General features: G+C 52.0%; 1 protein-coding gene across 1 annotated transcript; it reads left to right on the forward strand.

Annotated features, from left to right (window-relative positions):
• Positions 1 to 216: 216 nt before the first annotated feature.
• ABHD17A (abhydrolase domain containing 17A) lies at positions 217 to 15,381 on the forward strand. The gene is made up of 5 exons (XM_031948129.1): positions 217 to 397; positions 2,667 to 3,262; positions 6,200 to 6,394; positions 13,279 to 13,458; positions 14,454 to 15,381. The coding sequence occupies exons 2-5, from the start codon at positions 2,940 to 2,942 to the stop codon at positions 14,677 to 14,679; spliced, it is 924 nt and encodes a 307-aa protein (XP_031803989.1). The 5' UTR covers positions 217 to 397; positions 2,667 to 2,939; the 3' UTR covers positions 14,680 to 15,381.
• The last annotated feature ends 4,208 nt before the right edge of the window (positions 15,382 to 19,589 follow it).

The following is a 19,589-nucleotide window of genomic DNA, read 5'->3' on the forward strand; positions in this document are numbered from 1 at the left end:
CCCTACCTGACACCCCCCCTTTCCCCGCCCCCCCTCCCCTCTAAGCGCCCTTTTTTCCTTTCTCCTAGCGTCTCCCCGGCTCCTCCTTAGTCCGCTCCCATCGGACCGCCCCCTCCCCAGCCCACCTTCCTTCTGGACCCTCCCCGCCCCGCCCCGCCCTTCTGTTCTTCCCAGGCCACGCCCCCTCGCGTCACTTCCTGGGGGGAGGGTGGCGGGGGGGACGGGCGGGGGAGCGGCGGCTCCTCCTCACCTCCACATCCGCCGGAGCGGTGAGGACTGGGCGAGAGCGGCTGGTCCCGGAGCCGAGTGGAGGGGCCGGGGGCGGGATCGGGGCCAGGCCGGGCATGGAGCGCGGGGCCGGGGGTCGCGGCGGGGGCGGCGGCGGCGGCCCGGAGCGGTGAGTACGGCCGGGGCCCCCTCTTCTCTCCCCCTCCCCACAACGGTCCGGCGGGGGGGAGGTCGGGTGGGGGAGGACCAGGCCGAGGCCCCGGGACCGGGGCTGGGCCGGACCTGACCGTTTCCTGGGCCGGGGGCGCGAGGCCGGGCCTCCGGACACTGCCCCGGGACGGCCCGGGGCCGCACACAGAGCCAGAGTCAGCGTGACACGGACGGACGGCGGGGGTCGGGGGGCAAGGAGGGGACAGACGCCCCCCCCCCTCCCCCCCCCGCGGCCCGGCCGGGAGACCCCGCTGGGCAGGGCGCAGCCGGGGCGGGCGGCCTGGAGCGTTTGCGGAGCGGTGACAGGCCGGACGGGGGCCTCGCGACTGGGCGCATAATAAATGCTCATTCCCCGCCGGCTGAGGCTGTGAGACCCGCTACTGGGCGCATAATAAATGCTCATTCCCCGCTGGCCGGGAGGGGGGGTGCGGAGGGAGGGATCCGGGTGTGGGAGCCGGCCGGGCGGCTGGTGTGATGAGGCACTGCTGCTGTGACTCTGGGAGACAGAGGCAGAGAGAGCCGCTGCCTGCCCCCGGGCAGCCCCTGACAGGCGCGGGCCGGCCGCCTCCCGAGCCGCTGGCCCAGACTGCCTCTCCCGGCGCCTGCCCGGTGCCGGGACTTCAGACGGCGCGCGCTCTGAGGGCAGGGGCTGCTTTGCGCCCTTCTGGCGGGCTCCGGCCTCGGCCCTGCGCGCTGCCCCGACCGCCGGGAGAGGCCGGGAGTGACAGGGGACGGGCGCTGCGGGACGCCCGCTGGGTAACCCCACGGACCCGGGCTGAGAGCGCGCTCGGCGCCCCCCGCGGGGCCGGCTGTGCGGGACCCAGCGTCGGGGCAGCAGCCCCGGGCAGTGCGGGGGGCGCGTCGGGGGCCGTGCCCCGTGTGCGAGTGAGGCTGACTGGGAGACCCCCGTGCGGGGCCGGCCGGGAGACGGGCTTGGGGGGGGGCTTGTGGGCCCCAAGAAGCCCGAGTGACCTCTTGTGGGTGAGGGGGAGAGACAGAGTCCGGGAGAGGCAGGTGTGTCCCAGGGGTGTGTGAGTGTGTGTGTGCGAGAGAGAGACAGAGACAGAGAGAGAAAGAGACAGAGAGAGAGAGAGAGAGAGCGGGAGCAGTGAGAGGGAGAGATGCGCTTATCGGGTCTCTAAGAGGTACAAGGCACAGTCCGTATGACCCTGTACACGGTACATAGAGAGGCATGGCGTATGCCCAGGCAGGTGAGACAGGTATAATCTGTGAGATTTGTGTACTCCGTATGCAATGTTACAGAGTGTGTGTGAGAGAGAGCCGAGCGCCAGCACCCAGGCATGAGATTGCACAGGAGCCATACAGGGCAGGTTGCATGAGGAAGAGTGACTGGCGGCCTCTCTGTGCCAGAGATGCATGGAGCCCAATGTTGGCGCAGGGCCTTCATGTAAGAGAGCCACATGAGGAAGATAGATATGTCAGTGTTTGCGTGTGCGAGGGAGCCGCACGTCCGTAAGGAAAGTGTGACTCCGTCAGTGTGCAGCTGCGAGCGTGTGTTTGTGAGGATGTGCTCTGGGAACGCCAGCCTGTGTGAGTGCCTACAGTGTGAAGGGCGCCATGTATCAGCCGGCTCGGGGCAGATAATTTGTCAGGTAGATGTAACATGGGTCTGCAAGCCCCAGACACACCCACTAATTTCCCTTTGGGAAGCCTTCCCCATTTGTGCTGGTGGTTCTGTGGACACTTGGGGGAGAGTGTCTCAACCACAGACATTGCTTAATTTGGGAAAGTGAGGCAGCAGGGTATAATGGTGTTCCCCTTGCTTAGAGCCACCCTCCCAGGACTTCCCATACTACCAGGGGGAACCTGAAAGATGGGTCTGGAGTCACAGGACCTGAGTTCTAATTCTGTCTTTGTGATCTCTAGCAAACCACTTCCCTTTGGAATTCAACTTTATCTTGGGTCAGAGGGTCCCTTCCAGTCTAAAGCCTCTGTTCTTAGGCTCCTAGCCAGTCAAAGGCAACATAGGAGTCATTCTTACCATTTCATCTGTCTAATGGGTCCCACCTTCCTGCTTTCCTTTCCCCAAATATCCCACAGTCTCCTTGGGTAGATGGTCAAATACTTCTGAATTCATTGCCTATAGGGCAGGAGGCAGGAGCCCAAGAGCTTTTGCTTTGTCTGGGTTGCTCTGGAACAGTCCAGATGTAGTGGGTCCTTTTGGATATTGTTCTCACGGCCTCCTCTCTTCCTCCTTTACCCCACAGGCCTTCCCTAGCTGGAGCTTGGAGGAGAGCGGCCCGGGGGCCCCTTATGGCTGGGCTCGGACCACAATGGTTCCCTGTCCAGCTCTCCTAACAGGTACTTTGTACAGGGTGGAGGCTGAGGGCAAGCACAGCACAGTCTTTCCCTCTTGTGTTTTGGAAAACAAAAAATAAAAAGCAAATTCTGCTTTGAAGACATTGTGTCCCCAGAGCTTTGGGCACCACAGCCTTGGATCTGGGGGTCCTCCCTCACATAAGCGTGACTCCCTCTCCGCCATGAACGGCCTATCCATCAGCGAACTCTGCTGCCTCTTCTGCTGTCCACCCTGTCCTGGCCGAATCGCAGCCAAATTGGCCTTCCTGCCTCCAGAGCCTACCTACTCCCTTGTGGCCGAACCTGAGCCGGGTTCCAGTGGAGGGGGCTCCACCCCGGGACGTGGCTCTGGGGGGGCCCTGGGCCGCTGGAAATTGCACCTGACCGAGCGAGCGGATTTCCAGTATACACAACGTGATCTAGACACGACTGAGGTGTTCTTTACCAAGAGCAGTCGGGGGAACCGCATTTCCTGTATGTACGTCCGCTGTGTACCAGGGGCCAGGTAAGCATCCTCAAGGAAGCCTAGTAGTAGCCTCTCTATGGCAAGATTGGTTTGGGGGCCTTTTTCTTCCTGCATGGAGCTTCTGGCTTCTCCTGCTATAAATCCTCATTGAAGGGTGTGTGTGTGTGTGTGTGTGTGTGTGTGTGTGTGTGTGTGTGTGTGTGTGTGTGTGTTTTGAAACATTCAGTTTGAAAATGTGTGTTAAAGTAACTCACATTTCTCTCAAAATCTTTTCCTAACAGCCACCCTGTGAAATGTGGGTAGTGCAGGTAGAGTTATCCTGTTCTACAAATGAAGAAATGTCTTAGCTGGTGATTATCAGAGCCAGGATGAGGATGTCCAGAAAGGCCTGGGCGCCTGCTTTTCTGGTTAGAAGCCTGTGAGGTGTGAGGGGGGCTTGACAAGTGGCATCTGGCCGGACACTCTGTTATGGGACCCAATTGAGCATAGCATTAGTCAGTGTTTCTATTAATAAAGGGTGTGTGTGCTTCATCCAAGGCATTGTTTCTTCTGTATTGGGCCTTGGGTGGCTTCTTTCTGTTCTCCCCCTCTCTCTTCCCTGTGCCCTTTCAGGCATTGTTCCCCACTTTGGTACCAGGTGGATGTGGCCAGTGCTGGGGGGATTCTGCTCTGTGGACTTTTTCTAGGAGAAGAGGGATCTCCCCAGGGGCCTTGTCTGCATTGTGTACATGAACCAGATATGGATGTCTTGGAAGCCTTGTTTTGGTACTGGGCAAATCACTTAATCTTCTCATAGCTCAGATGAAGAGGGGAATCTTGTTAGCTAGTGGGGCTCATAGCATAATCTAGCTAAGGCTTCGTGCTGAAGTTCAAGGCTGGGAAGTTCTCAGTGACATTTTTAAAGCACTTTCTGTTTTGCCAAAGCCTTCCAAAGTCAGTAAATTGAAGACTTTTGTTTAGGGCCTTTTTATGTAGGAGACTATGCTTGACCCTGGGCTACAAAGAAGAAGATGGCATTGTTCCTGATGATATTAAGGAACTCACACTCTAATAGGATGACAAATAGGTGTGATACAATGAGAAACAATGTAGAGGCTTAAAAACCAACCAGCAAAGCCTGAGGTTAAGTCCTCCAACTAGAATATTCTGGCTGGTTGATCCTAGACCAGTCATTTGATAAGCATTAGGGCTGCAGGCCACTCTCTGAAACACTCAGGTGTAGAAATGGTTATACCAGTGATGTCAGAGGGTCATTCCCATCTCTGTAAGGGAAAGAGGAAGAGGAGAAATATGAACAAAATGATTCCAAGAAAATTTGAAGAGAAAGCTTTTTCCTGGGGTGGTAGAGAAGGTTTTATGGAGAAATCAGCTCCTAAGCTGAACCTTCAAAGAACAGAGAGGTTTTAGCAGGCAACAGTAGGCATGAGACCTTTGGGAATGCATGAAGGTAGGAAAAGAAAGGGTTATGATCAGCAGCCAGCAAGTAAACAGCAGTTTGTTTGGCTGGTAAAGAGGAGATATCCTGAAATAAGGCTGGAAAGGTAGATTGGACCCAAATTGTAGAGGTCCTTAACATTCCCAGCAAAGGGGTTTAAATTTTACCTTATAGGCATAGGGAGTCACTTTAAGTTCTTGAGCAAAGGAGTGACAGAGATAGTGATTAGAAAGATCATTTTGGCAACTGTGCTGAGACATGGAAAGGCTGGAAGCTTGGCAAGAATAGGACACATTTATGCAGTGCTTTATATCGCTTATCTCATTTGAATCTCACAATAAACTTGTAAAGTCACATACCAGTAATAGTGCAAATATTCCCATTTTAATAGTGGAGCAAACTGAGACTTAGAGAGGTGAGCCAAGTTCTCCAGGATCAGTGGCCAAACTGTGGCTAAAGCTCAGTTTCCTTACTTCTGATCTAATGCTTTTGCCACCACATATTTTCCCTTGGTGGGGGGTTAGGGATAGGGAAATGGAGACCAGGATTGCTTTAAGCACTCACCAAGCGGATCTATGGGTGCAACTCACATTCCTTTCAGAGAAGAGTCCAGCTGCAGCCCATAACCCTGGGACAATCTGCCCCCTGGAAGAGGCTCCACTGACAGAGGGCAATGGCGCCAGAGGCTTTTTGGCCTTTCCATCCCCTCAGATCTGCCCTGGGATTGGGCCTAGCCAGTTGGCTTCAACCCCAGGAGTCAGAGAAAAAGTCCAGCCTGATTGGGAACAGAAGAAACAAGACAGACACAAGGAAGAACACTGGGTCCCAGATAGAGACCTGGCACCTTCTGGGGTGTCCCAGACTCCCTAGGCTTCTTCCTTCCCTTCCTTATAGTTGGTGCTGAATCAGTACTGGTGGAACCGAATTGACAATATGGAGCGGGGAGCTGGCTGGCAGCCTGGGCTGGGATTCTCAGGGCGGTGATGGGTGGGAGCAGGCAGTGGACAGGTTTGGGCCAGCGGTGTGTCACTCAGGCATGCGTGTGCGTATGTACGTGTGTGTGCACATGTGTGTGGAGGGAATCCTTGCCCAAGTAGCTAGCTGGTGGGACCTGGAGTCTAATGTCACTGGCTCCTGTTGGCTGTAGGAGTTTGGGCAAGTTGTGTTACAGCCTCCCTAAGCTTGTAGTGATGCTGGTACTGTCTCACGGGAAAGCTGACATTTGTACACCTTGGGCTGAGTCGTGGTTGTTCTGGATGCTGATTCGCAGCAGGCGTCTGCATGTGGGGCAAGAGTGTGTCTGGCCACCTGCCAGCCCTTCTCCTCAGGGGCCGGCTTAGGGATGGTTCCTGCTCTGCTGCCCACCCTTTAAGCAAGAAATGGCTGATTTCTCTTTAGGAGCCCTTAAAAAGCTAAAAAGCTGAGGGGGAGAGCAGGCCCAAGTTGAGGTCCTTGGGGCACTGAGGTGAGGCAGTCTGTTCCCTTGAAGGGAGGAGCCTTCAGTGACCAGGAATGTCTTCCCTTCTTCTCATCCCTGCCAGATTCACAGTTCTATTCTCTCATGGCAATGCAGTGGACCTGGGCCAGATGAGCAGCTTCTATATTGGCCTGGGCACCCGCATCAACTGCAACATCTTCTCTTATGACTACTCAGGCTACGGGGTGAGCTCAGGAAAACCCTCTGAGAAGAATCTCTATGCCGACATTGACGCTGCTTGGCAGGCCCTTCGGACCAGGTGAGTGCCTGCAGGCTGGGAGCACTGCTTGGCTACCTCCTGGGAGGGAGGATTCCCCTCCGGGGGGCAGGAAGAAGAGAGCACCCCCGGTCTCCAGATTGCCAAGTGGGGCCAGGGTAAGGCCACGCTGCCAGGATCACCATTCCCCCGTGTTCTGACCCCGCGTTCCGACTCTCAGCTTGTGGAATCAGTCAGAGGAGGAGTTTTCAAGATGCTGAGGAGCAAACTCAATGATTTGCCCAAAGTCAAAACAGCTAAGAGCTCCCGACTCCACATTTGAAGTCAGGGCTTGTGATTCAAAATCCAGCTCTTTTTTCCACTTTTCCATGCTGCCTCTTATCCTAGCCCTCCCCACTCTTAAGACCTCTTTAGGATTTAGTCTGTTATACCACTCTTGCTAGTTGGCTTCTCTCCCAGCCCCAAATCGATGAGTACTGCTTTCCATCAGCCTTGCTCTTCCTTAACCGTGCTTGGTCTCACTCTGTCCCACTCCCTTTCCCATCTTCCCTTGCCTGGAAATGCTCTTGTCTTCTGTCTTCTTCCAAAAACCCTACCTGACTTCAGGTTGGTCCTAGGTCCTCTCTCCTCCGTGGAGTGGTCCCTGAATAGCCTAGTCTATATTGGATACTCCTTCCTCTGAACTACAACATATATTAAATGTGTTGTATATATGCTACTTTATGTTGTAGAGAAAGGGAAAGGTACCTTGGGGTGGAGAAGGGCAAATATTGTTTCCATTTTCAAAAAAGAGACTAGAGTTTGCAAAGGATAGGTTAGAAAACTTGAATTCCTGATTGTCTTTGATTTCTGGGAAGTTTCTATAAATATATTATTAAAGGCATGGTTAGTGGATATCTAGGGGGAAAATCTATTATCACAGAGAATCAGAATAGCTTCATCAACCAATCACAAGTAGTTGTTATTCCAGGAAAACAAAAATTCAGAAATGAGACAGTCCTTACCTTCAAGATGCTTACATTTTACTAGAAGGATATACAGAAGAATTCACAGAAAAAGAAATGAAGGATATATCTCTTTATGTCTATACATACACATACACATAAACAAATAAATGTTGATGGGATAGAGGGCATAATCTTAACTGGAAGAAACAGGTTAGGTCTCTTGAAGAAAGTAGCCCTTGAGTCAAAGACTCTGAAGGGACCCAGGAGTGAGGGAGAGAATATTCTGGGCATCATGGACATCCTAGGAGAAGCTGGGCATGGGATATTCCTTGGAATAAACAGCACATGGGCCTGCTAGAGCAGGTAAAGGACAGGAGAAAGGGGTAAAATAAAATCACCTTAGGTTGACCTAGTAGTAGCCCCTGGAGGCTCAGGTCTGATGGGGCTAGGTATGAAAAAACAAAGACAGGCCAGAGCAGGCAGTTTTGTGACCCAGACTCAGAGAAATTAGATGAACAGCTATAGGGAAAAAAGGGTTTAGTGTGCTCTTCCCAGTAGCAATGGTAATATTTAGTCTTCTTCCAATAAATAGTAGAAAATGGTGGCTGGAGCATGTGTGGGGTGGTAGGACCGTTGTGGGGATGCTGGCCCATTTGTGCTGTGAGACGCGGAGCTGGGAAAGCTCTTGGCCTGGGGCTGGCTGGAAGTCTTGAAGACAGGCTGCACTCGGCCTCCACTCAGAGCCAGGGCAGCTCTCCTGGCTCCCAGACTTGGGTTGGGGCAAGATCTCTGGGTGGTGAGGGGCTGGGGACAGGCAGGCGGTGGGTATGATACCAGACTAACTGTTCCTTTTGGACTAGTTCCCATGTTCTCTTGGAAAAGATGGAGAGACATGGCCAGGTGACAGAACAGATGGGTTAAGAACCGAGTCAGTGACCTAAGGCCTAAAGGAAGTTTGAAGTCAGCCTGAAAGGCAGCTCAGGTGGAGCTTCTTATCTCTTGTTGGCCCTGTGGTATCCTTAGATAAGAGCCCGGATGCATACACTTCAAATCTGTGGGTGACCCAGAGCTGGGAGGGGCAGTGAGCACCCTAAATCCTCCTGGGTCAGCTGATTCTGACAGCTGGGGCAGTGGGTGGAATTACCCGAGATGACGTAGTCTTAGAAGGATAAAGCATTTTATGTGGGTTCAAAAAGTCATCTTTTCATTGTATAGGAGGAAGGAGGGACCTGGCTAGATTGCAGTTCATCTGAAGATAATCTGGGGATTTTAGTGGACTCTGAGCTTGATATGAGCAATCAGTGGGATATGGCAGCCAGCTGCACTAGTGCAGTCTGGGACTCGCTTGGAAGAGACAAGTGTCTGGGAGCTCATGGTCCCCTTGGGCTTGGCCCCTGTTAAGCTGCATCCTGAGTCCTGGCTTCACTTCTGGGCCCTACGTTTAAGGAATAGTTATCAATATACTCCAGGAAGGTGAATGGCCTTGAGTGCAGATCTGTTAAAGGAACAGGGGCTGTTTAGGCTTATACGTGATACCATGGCTGCCTCTGAGGATTTGGAGCATCCATTGTTGGAAGGGGAGGGCACAAGCACTTAGAAGCTGAAAAGAGACTAGCTTAGGCTTGCTCTCCCCACTCCCCTTCTCTCTCCCCCAGCCCCCTGGCGGCTCCCCTCACTGAGGAAGGGTACCAATGAGATCCCTTCCAGGCTTCAACCAGAAGATGGGCCCCCTCAGGGCAAGGATTCTTTCTTCCTTAAGCCAGAAAGCCGAGTCTTAGCGTTTTAGAGCTGGAAGGTACCGATAGGCAGTGTGGTCTAGCAGTAGTAGTCTTGGCGTTCAGAAGGCCTGGGGTCATATCCTACCTCTCACCATGAGACTGACCAACCCCACTGACCATGAGCAAATCATTTTGCCTTGCTGAGTCTCACTCACCTTACCAGTAAAATGGGAGTAACGGATAATACCTGAGGTTCCCACCTCACAGGGTTATTGGGATGCTCAGATGAGGTAGTGCATGTCATGAGGTAATACACTTTGCAAACCTCAAAAATCAATGTATCTGTCAAGTGGTTACTCTTGTTATTTTTATTCATATCATAAAGACTTACATATATAGCACAACTCCCTCTTTTTTTTTTTTTTTTTTTTTTTTAAAGCAGGAAACTGAGGGTCCCAGAAAAGTAACTTGTTCTAAATTACATAGGTAATTAGTAAAGCTAGGATTTGAACTTTGGTTTTCCCTTCAACTTCTCTCTCTATCTGTCTCTCTCTCTGTTTCATGATATCTGCAGGAAAATCTGACTTCCAACTACGTAATCAGGGCCAGTGGAGAGGAGAAATCAGTTTTAGACCCTCTGAAGAGGCTGCCACAAAATGACCAGTAGGGTCCCCCTTTTCCTCCCTCTGGGAAGTGTCTCTAGGTTGTTCATTCACAGTCTTGACTAAGCTGTAGATGAACTCATATTTGGCATTGGAAGGACTCTTGAAGGCCATCTAATTTAGCCTCTTCATGCAGATTGGAAATGAGAGAACTGGGATTTGAAGCCAGGACCTCAGCTCTTAAACTTTGTTCTTTCCATCAAGCTCTCCTGTCTTTCTTGTAGGCAAAGCCCAAGCCACGAGGTCCCAGCTCCCTGTGCAGGTTTGACCAAGGAGACAGGGAGGCTATTTGTTTGAGGAGGCAGCTCAGGGAAGGACTGCTACACTTGAGTCTGGGTTCAGACCCTCCTCAAGACTACTACTGCTAGACCACACTGCCTATCGGTACCTTCCAGCTCTAAAACGCTAAGACTCGGCTTTCTGGCTTAAGGAAGAAAGACTCCTTGCCCTAAGGGGGCCCATCTTCTGGTTGAAGCCTGGAAGGGATCTCATTGGTACCCCTTCCTCAGTGAGGGGAGCCCCTGGGGGTAAGAGGGGGGGGTGGGAAAGCAAGCCTAAGCTAGTCTCTTTTCAGCTTCTAAGTGCTTGTTCCCTCCCCTTCCAACAATGGATGCTCCAAGCTGAGGGACTTGGGCAAGTTACGCTGGATCTCATTTTCTTGCTTTGGATTCTAAATTAGGCGAGCTCTGGATCTAGTTCTCAGTCATCAGGATCCAGTTCAGAAACTGAACCCTCTGACCTGGGGCTAGGTAAGAGGTGGGGAGGGAAGTCTCAGAACCAGGCAGCTTCCTGTTTTTCCCAAATCGCTCCCTCCCTCTCTTCTTCTCCCTTCCAGTCTCCCCTCCCTGGGTCCAGCCTCCAGCAGGAATATACCCATTGCCCTGCCCTTCCTCAGCACCCAACTTGAAGCCTGGAAGTACCCCTGCTCCAACCGGTTCCACTTGCTCCCAGGACCAAGGGGGCAGAGGGGTGGGAGGCAGCAGCTGGCAGTGGAGCCTGAGGGCGGGCTTGGATGGGGGAGGCTGGCAAGTCCACTGTTGCCAAGGAAACCTGCTGGGCACTGTTCCTAGGCACCAGCTCACCACCGCCACCGTCAGCAGAAGTTCCCCCTAAGGCTGTTGTAGTTATGGGGGTGTAGATGAAGGAAGAGTGGTGCTAGAGCCAGGCCCCACCTCCAGCTGGGAGTCGACTCAGTGCATCCATAGTGGGCAGGCTGCAAGGGGTCCCAGCCTGGAGGCTCATCCTCCAAAGGGACCTTTAATCCTCTCCTCCCTTCCTGCTTCTTCCTTCCTCTTTGGGGAATTGGGGAGCGGGGTCCTGGGAGAAGCTCACGTCATTTCTGACAGGGTCTCTTGGGCCCCTTGGAAGAGAGTGACCCCAGAAGGGCGGGATTGTAGCACTTGCCCTCTCACAGCTGACTCCAGACAAGACAATGCAGGTTTTATTCTCTCCCCTTTACAAGAGAGGCCCCAAGCGGTGGAGACCCCTCGGCTCAGCATCGCTGAACGCCGGCCATCTCTCCCAAGGGCCGTGTGCTTCCCACTGTGCCATCGCTGCCTTCCATGTGATAGGGCCCTCCTCACTGTCCCAGAAGTCTTCAGGGTCATTGTTGGATTTGCTCCCTGGGGCATTTCTTGCAGGGGGGCAGCCAGCCTCATTTTGTAGTTGAGAAAACCAGTACCCACATGGGGAACGCACTTACCCAGGGTCTCGCAGCGAAGTCCGGGCAGAGCCAGGATTGGGCCTTGACGCGTACCGACCGTGTGACTGGTGACTCCCCACTCCGTTCAGGGGGACAGAAGTGGGTCTCATGGGAGCCAGCCGCTACCCCCCCCCCCCCCCCCCCCCCCCCCCCCCCCCCCCCCCCCCCCCCCCCCCCCCTTTTAAGGACTTTGAGATCCTGGGAGGAGAAGGCGGAGTCCTCCAGCCCAGCTGAGACGACAATATCGCCGCCTACTGGTGGCCCTGGGGGAGGAGCTCATCACACAGGCAGTCCTGGAGCCATTGACTTCTCACCCCTCTGTCCTACACGGGAGACAGGGCCTGCTTTGGAGAACTCGGGCTGGAATCATGACACCCAAGTATAGAAAACAGCTCGAGGGTATCCCGGTGCTTCTGTCCGGCCTTCTCTGCGCCCCGCTGTCTAACTGCCGTGAAACACCGCCACTGTCGGGGAGCGACAAGCTCGGGAGGAAGCCACTTCCATTTTGGGGCTGTTTGTTGAAGAAGTTTTTCTTTGGGTTGTGGTGAAATTACCTTCCCTATAATTTCTGCCCAGATAAATACAGGAGTAACGTCAGCGTTCAAGGCTCTGTGTATCTGGGGCCTGAGAACTTTGGCTGGACCCAAGAGCTGGAAGTAAAGACAGGACGGTCCTGGGCTGGAGTGGTCAGGGAAGGCTTCCCAGAGAAGATTTGGACAGGAATAGAGGGGGCCCTGCCCCGGCCCCAGCCCCCAAGCAAGGATCTGGATGGAGCGTTCCCCACTTCCCTTTTGCTTAGCCCACTGTCCTTCACAGGGCAGGAAAGAACAAAAGACAGCTTTCAGGCTTATAGTGCCGGGCAGTTCAGGAATGCTCCCTGAGCCTTGGTTTTCTCATCCATAAAATGGGGACAACAAAAGGTGTATGATCTTAGGGTTGTGAGGAAAGGTTTATTTGTAAAACTGAAGTTTTATAAAATAGGAGGAATTCATAATCATTACTAATAGAAAAAAATGGTCTTGGAATTCATAAATAATCATTATTAATAGAAAAAAACAACTAGTCTTGGGAGTCAGAGAACTGGGATTTCTCACATCTCTGAAACTAGCTGTGGTTCTTAAGCAGCTAGTCAGCTCCCCTCATCCTGTGGTCGATGTACCCAAGTGGCAGGAGGAGCATTCAGTTGGGTTCATGTGCTTGCCGGGTCAGCCGGTCCCTGACCCTCAATATCCTCACACACAAAATGGGGTTATCAACACTTGTCATCAGGGTAGTTGTATGGTTCTTTATGGGTATGAAATATGTGAGATTCAAAACACTCTTCAGGTTAAAGGGATATTATTATCATCTTCATCCTTCCACCAGAATCCCCTTCTGATGCCTCCTAGCACAGGGGTGACTCTGGGCTCTCCAGGGTGATGTCAGCTCTGGCAAGTCTTGCTAAGCTGGAAAGCTTCAAGCACAACCCAGCTGGCCACGCCGAGTGTGTGAGTCTGCGTCGGCATGCGTGTACGCCCGTGTAGTCTTGGGGTTCATCAGCAGAGTAGCCATGGCAACCTCAACAATCCTGTGCTAATCGCATAGGCTCCGATCTGTGGTGACAGACTGGTGGACGCACCCCAGAGAAATCCCAGATTCTTAAAATGGGGAGAAGCTGACGGGATGTAGGGGGAAGAAGGCTAGATTTGGAGTCAGAGTCCAGAGGGCCCGGGGGATCCCCATTTTGCTGCTTACTCTTTGGGTGACCTCCCTTTCTGGGCCTTACCTGGAACTTGAGGGTGTTAGACTCAACGAGAGCCCTCTGAAGTTCCTCCTAGCTCCCAGTCTGCGCTTTGGTTCTACTGGGGGGAGGGCAGATCTGGGCCCACCAAGTGACTCAGCCGCCCCTCTCCACCAGGTACGGTATCAGCCCAGAGAACATCATCTTGTACGGGCAGAGCATCGGGACGGTGCCCACCGTGGACCTGGCCTCGCGCTACGAGTGTGCTGCTGTGGTGCTGCATTCCCCCCTCACCTCGGGCATGAGGGTCGCCTTCCCTGATACCAAGAAGACCTATTGCTTTGACGCCTTCCCCAAGTGAGGGAATTCCCCCCACGGAGGGCACCTTGGGCTGGGGTGGGCTGCTGCTGCCCCAAAGGGCTCACTATTAGGGTTGGGAAAGTCTTGGGTTCAGATCCCAACTCCAACACCTTGGGAAAATGCTTTGTAACCTTAATGGGCGCTAGTAGTGTGGGCAGTGCAGAGGATGTAAGCCAGGTTGGCATCCCCATGGCTCTAAAAAGTAGGGAGATGCTTTGCTGGGATCCCCCAGGTGCCTGGGAATAATTCCCCCAGCTACATCGGGGCTGCCCCAGGCCCTGGCCTGATGCCCCCTTGGAAGGGGGGCAGTGGTATCTTTGCCTAGTGACTAGAGCAGACCCCGCCCCCCCCCAAATGAACTAATGAAACCACCTTAGCATAGTAGAAGCCTGGCTTGCGGTTTGGGTCCCAGTTTTGTGTCTCGGCAGCCGTGTGACCTGAGCTAGATGCTTCTCTCAGGCGGTTGCCTGAGTCCAGTTGGAAAATCCCACTGACATAGCCACACATAGAGCACATTGACTTAGTCCAGTGAGCTCTTGGCAGTGTGAGTACGGTCCTCAGTTTATAGATGAGAAAACTGGATATCGAGACATGAATTGTGCAGGGTCATAAGCTCTAGTAAGGAGCCCCTTCCATCCAGCACTGCTCCCCGTTATTTTGTACCATCTCCCACAAACTGCAGGCTATGGGCCGGCAGATGAGGGCAGCCAGTGTGGCCCCAAGGGAAGCAGGCTGGATTTGGGGTCGCAGGACCTGACCTGCCTCTTTCCTCACCTATAAATCGAGAACACTCTTCCAGCGCTAGAATCCTCTCCTTCCTGCCAGCACAGCATTTCTGCTACCGAAGGGGAAGCAGAGTAAGAAGGGAGACCTTGCCCCAAATCTGTCCCTCCCACAGAGTTTTAGCTTCCTAGCCCGAGTACAAAAATGGTCTGTGGGGGATCCAGAGATGCCCCCAACCGAGCCTGACTCTTCTCTCCACCTCCCCACAGCATTGAGAAGGTCTCCAAGATCACGTCGCCTGTGTTGATAATCCACGGCACTGAGGACGAGGTGATTGACTTCTCTCATGGACTAGCCCTGTACGAGCGATGCCCGAAAGCCGTGGAGCCGCTTTGGGTGGAGGGCGCTGGGCACAACGACATCGAGCTCTATAGCCAGTACTTGGAGCGCCTTCGAAAGTTCATCTCCCAGGAGCTGACAAACCAGCGCAACTGAGGCCCCTAGTGAGCCCCTTGGGGCAAGATGGGCACCAGCAGGCAGACAGGCCCGGGGAGCCCCCTGGGAGCTTGGAACCACTGCTGAGGAGTGAGAACTCCACAGGGTCAGCCTGCTGGAGGATTAGGAAGCGGGGAGCAGTCCCCACCCTGGGCTTGCCCCTCTAGATCTGGTGCCCATGGCTTCTTCTGACATCCACTCCCCTTCCAGGAGAGGGGAGGGACAGAATGACCCCCATCTTTCTTCCCACAAAGTCCGCAGTGATGACCCCAAACCGCTGCTAACACTGGGGCTGCCCCACCACTGGGAGGGGCAGGGTGATCCAAACCCCCTCCTCTCCTGCTTCCCTCCCCTCTACCAGGACAATAGCAATAATACATCTGCCAGGTGTGGTAGGGAGGACCTCAATGGGCCTCATTCTTCCCCACATCTCTCCCCCCAACCCCCCAATCCTGGGAAGGCAGTGACTGCATGAGAACCACCTGCCCTCCCTCCCCCCACAGCTCTCTCTGCCAATCAGGGAGGGGTGTTCCTACCACACAGGCCCCACCGTGGCTCCCTCCCAGAAGGCCCTTCATGATTTCAGACACACTCCTCTTCCCTACTCTCCCCAACATGTACAGATATACAGATAGATGAAATATATCTGCATTCATTTTGGAAGCAAAAACAAAGAAATTAAAGATTTAAAATTTTACAGTTCCCTCCCCCCTTCCATTTCTTTCTGTTGAGCCTTTTTCTTATAGGTAATTTTTCAAAAGTTTTTCCCATTTGATACATAAGGAGACTGAGGCAAAGAGCAAAGGCCACATGCTGGCAGAGCTTGATCCAGAACCCAAGTTTAGGAGAAGTTGCTCTGTTCTTTGTGCCTTTTAGCCCCCCTTCCCAGTCCTGTTTTGATGGGCCATCCAAAAAATTGTAGCTTATGGGTAGCACCAGAACGCCCCCGGTGGGGCCGGAGAACTTTCTTGGCCCCTCTGGACTGTGCTTCTTGTATCCTTGGGGGCACTTGGTCCAAGTAGCAGGGCAAGTTTAAGGAACCAAGGACGCTTAATACAAGGGGGATCCTGAGGTGATGGGGGTCAGAGGCTGGCCTGTCCACTTCTTCTGGGCTGACCAGGCCTCTCACTTCTGCTCCCCTGCCTTTGATCTTGGCAAAGACTCCATGTCTGGTTCCTTCTCTGCAGATTTAGAGGGATGGCCGTTTTTCTATGGTTCTTTGGGGTCTGAACCAGAAAATAATTACAGAAACTAAAAGAGGGTTAGTGACTTCCGAGGTCATGTCACCCAGCTAGTGACCGTCAGATACATGTCTTCCCACCTGCCTGTGCCCCAAACTACCCAGCATGCTGGTGGATGATGCTGGGCAACTTTACTGCCTTTCCTAGGCCGAGGCCATCTGTCAGATCAGAAATGTATGTCAGGTGGACCTGTCAGTGATAGCTAGTTGGTGTGGAAATATTTTGAAAATTGCAGGTGTAAATGTTTACAGGACAAATGGAAACTCAAGGTTCCAATGTCCCCTTCCCCTCACCATGTGACACTGATAGTTTTTTATTCTACATTTAAGCATTTACTTAACTCCTGCTGTATACAGTGAATTGTGTTAGACCCTGGGGTATGTACAGTTTACAGAAGATAGGGGCCCTGCCTTCTTGGAGCTTGTAATTCATGCCATATTACTTGATAAATGGATGACAGAAGGGCAAAGTGCTCTGCAGTTCCCCTTGGTGAGGACAGTCTTGGGAATTCAGGATTGGAGAAAGCTTCCAGAAAAGTGGCATTTGAAATAGGGGGCTTGGGCACAAAGCAGGAGAGAGGGACCAAGGGGAGACTTAGGAAGCTTGAGTAACAGCAGACTGAGGAGGGTCTCGAATGTCAGATTTGGAAATCTGACCCACATGAAGACTTAAACAGGAATATGGCCAGATTTGTTAGAGATGGTTCTGGCAGTAGCACGGATGGATCGGAGCTGGGGAGATCCTAGGGCTTGAAATTCTCACTTCCCACTAAGACCTCCTTAGGAAAATGGTTGAGTCTGAAGAAGCCGCTTAACTGCTGCAGCGCCAGTGTGACTTGCCTACTGTGTATGGTAATTTTGGGCCCACAAATCCCTTGAGATTTCACTTTATTGGGGGGTTACAATATGTACCCAAGTAGGTATGTGGAAGTTATCCAACTTGGAGGTGGGGGAAGGTTCAGGAAAAGCCTTTGTGTAGCTGAGCCCTGGGCCTGTGCTTGGAAGGAGATGATGGATTTGGAGGGGTGAGAGGATTGGTTCTGGATGGGGGTCGTCCTGAGAATAGCTAATGTTCCCGTTTGTAACCAGAGTACGATGGAATGACAAAAGGCAGGTGGGAGCCATTTTGTGGAGGGCTTTAAAAGCCAGGCTGAGGAGTTTTTTGTTTTTTTTTTTAATCCAGAGACAGGAGTCATTGAAAATGTGTAAGTAAAGAGTAAGTAAAATGCAACTGAGTATATTTTAAGAATTTCATTTTGGCAGCTGTGTAGATGGTTAAAAGAGAAGAACCTGAAACAAGGGGTGATGGGGGTGGAGCCAAAGGGTATGGGGAATATTGTTTTGTACATTTTATTTGATAGAAAACAATTTTTTTCCCCAAAGTTTCTTTCATTTATTGTGGTCATCACATAAACCGTTCTCTTGGTTCTATTCATTTTGCCCAGTAGCTGATTGGCTATCTTATCCCACCCCTCTCAGCATCTGTACTAAGCCACCTCTCTTCCATAAGCTGTTCACAACCCCCTCCCACTCTCCCCAGTGAAGGACTTCACAAAATAAGGAAAAGATGGGGATCACAGCTCTGACCTATCTTTTCCTCAGTTCTACACAACACAGCCCCTCAGTATCATCTCCCACTTTCTCTTTGTTTCAGCCTTGAAGAAAGCCATGGCCCTTTTCCTTTCAGGCAGATTCTCCTACCATCCACATTTGTTGGAATCTTTACAAACTGTTAACTCATTTGAGTTGATAGAGACAATAATTATCTAATTTAGCATGGTTCAGTATGATTGATTTGATATTACAAAGAGATGTTATGGGCCAGAACTTGAAACAAGGTACTAAGTACAACTGATAGAAACAATGTTTGTGTTTACACCTTTAGAGAGCTCATATAAGCAAAAGTATTTAAGTACTCATTGGAGTTCACACGTTTGGGAGATTTCAGGGTTTAGTATGAGATATCCGAATTCACATCTCCCAGAATGCTCTCTCACATTCATCAGTACCAAACGGATCAGTAGCACTACGGATCCCACTCCCTCCACCTCTAACACAGAATGCCCCTTGCATTAAACCCTCTTTTTAATTCGACCTCCTAACCCAGACTCTCTTAGCTTACAAATGTGGCGGCATCTTAATTCGATACTACTGCCCCTTAAGCTACCATCATCCTCTTCCAGCTTCTTCCTCTCAAAAGCCAGACTCCTAGGCAGAGCCAGGCTCCTCATTTTCTCTTATCACATTCACTTCTCAGCCCCTTCAGTCTGGCTTCCCACTTCATCACTCTCCTGTGCTCTCCGAAGTTCCAAAGGGCCTATTCATTCCAGAAGCTGTTGGCCTCAGTCCCTAGCCTTGCTCTCCCACACTGCTCTGGGCCCAGGTGATCTCCTAGATACCTCTCCCTCCCGGGTTCTCATGAAACTGCTTCCTCATTAGCATCCTTGTCCATCCTTTGTGGATGCTCTCATCATTGGGGAGGATAGTGTTTTTTGTGACGGGAAGAGATAAGAACCTGACTGAAGCTAAAAGCCATGTGAGCAGGGAAAAGGGATCAAGAGATCTCAGAAGTAAAAAGGATGAAATTTGTCAACTGCTGGGATATGAAGGGAGGAAAAAAGGAAGGTGAGAGTCCAAGAAGGATCTAAGGTCGCACACTTGGGTGAATGGAAAGAAGGCCATGCTCTGGGCCCCTCGGAGGTGTCTTGTGCCCAGCCTGCACACACACATGTACACACAGACATGTATGTGCACATGTGCATGGACAGCACAACAGACGTGTACACACTTGTGCAGTATGGAGTCCCAAGGCACAGTGCCCACGTGTGCACACACACACACACACACACACACACACGAGCCTTAGCCTGGTACAAGGCTCCATCTTGGAGTCCAGTGTGTGGGATTTGGAGCCCTCGCTCTGAGCAGCTGGTCTCATGAGTATTCATACTTGAGCTTAAGTCTGAAGCAGCCAAGCCTTATGAATGTTGAATATTGAGCATCCATTGTGGGCAGAACATGGCTAGAAGCGGAGGGAGACACAAAGTTAAGAGAAGACAGGTTCTCCTCAGGGAGTCCACAATTTAGTCGAGAATTTATACATTAGGTGATAAATGTACAAAATGCTTTGTGAGTTATGAGGGGCAAAATTATTCCAAGCCAAAGGCATCAGATTGAAGAAGGTGCTGTTTCAGTCGGGCTTAAAGTAAGGGGATAGAGACCATTCTAAATGTAGAGCCAACACCAAACAAAAGAAACAGATGGGAAAGCACAGGCTAGCAGGGCCATGAGGAGCCATGATGGCTACCTTACATGGTGAGTCCCTGGAGCTAAGTTTTTAGCTGCTTCTCCACTCCCACCCCCAAAGACTAACTTCTCCCACTTCTCCCTCACTAGAAAATTAACTAGGGAGGAGTGACTTGGGCTTTGCCACAGGGTACCAAATTTAGAGGGTGCAGCTAGGTGGTACAATGGATAGGGCACCAGACCTGGAAGTCATGAACATCTGAATTCAAATATGATTTCACTTAATTTAAACCAGCTGTGTGACCCTAGCCAAGTCACTTAATTCCATTTGCCTCAGTTTCCTCATGTATAAAAATGACCTGGAGAAGGAAATAGCAAATTACTCCAATATCTTTGCCAAAAAAAAAAAAAACCCACATGGGGT

This window comes from Sarcophilus harrisii, chromosome 1, assembly GCF_902635505.1.
Source record: "Sarcophilus harrisii chromosome 1, mSarHar1.11, whole genome shotgun sequence".
In the NCBI taxonomy this organism is placed as follows: domain Eukaryota; kingdom Metazoa; phylum Chordata; class Mammalia; order Dasyuromorphia; family Dasyuridae; genus Sarcophilus; species Sarcophilus harrisii.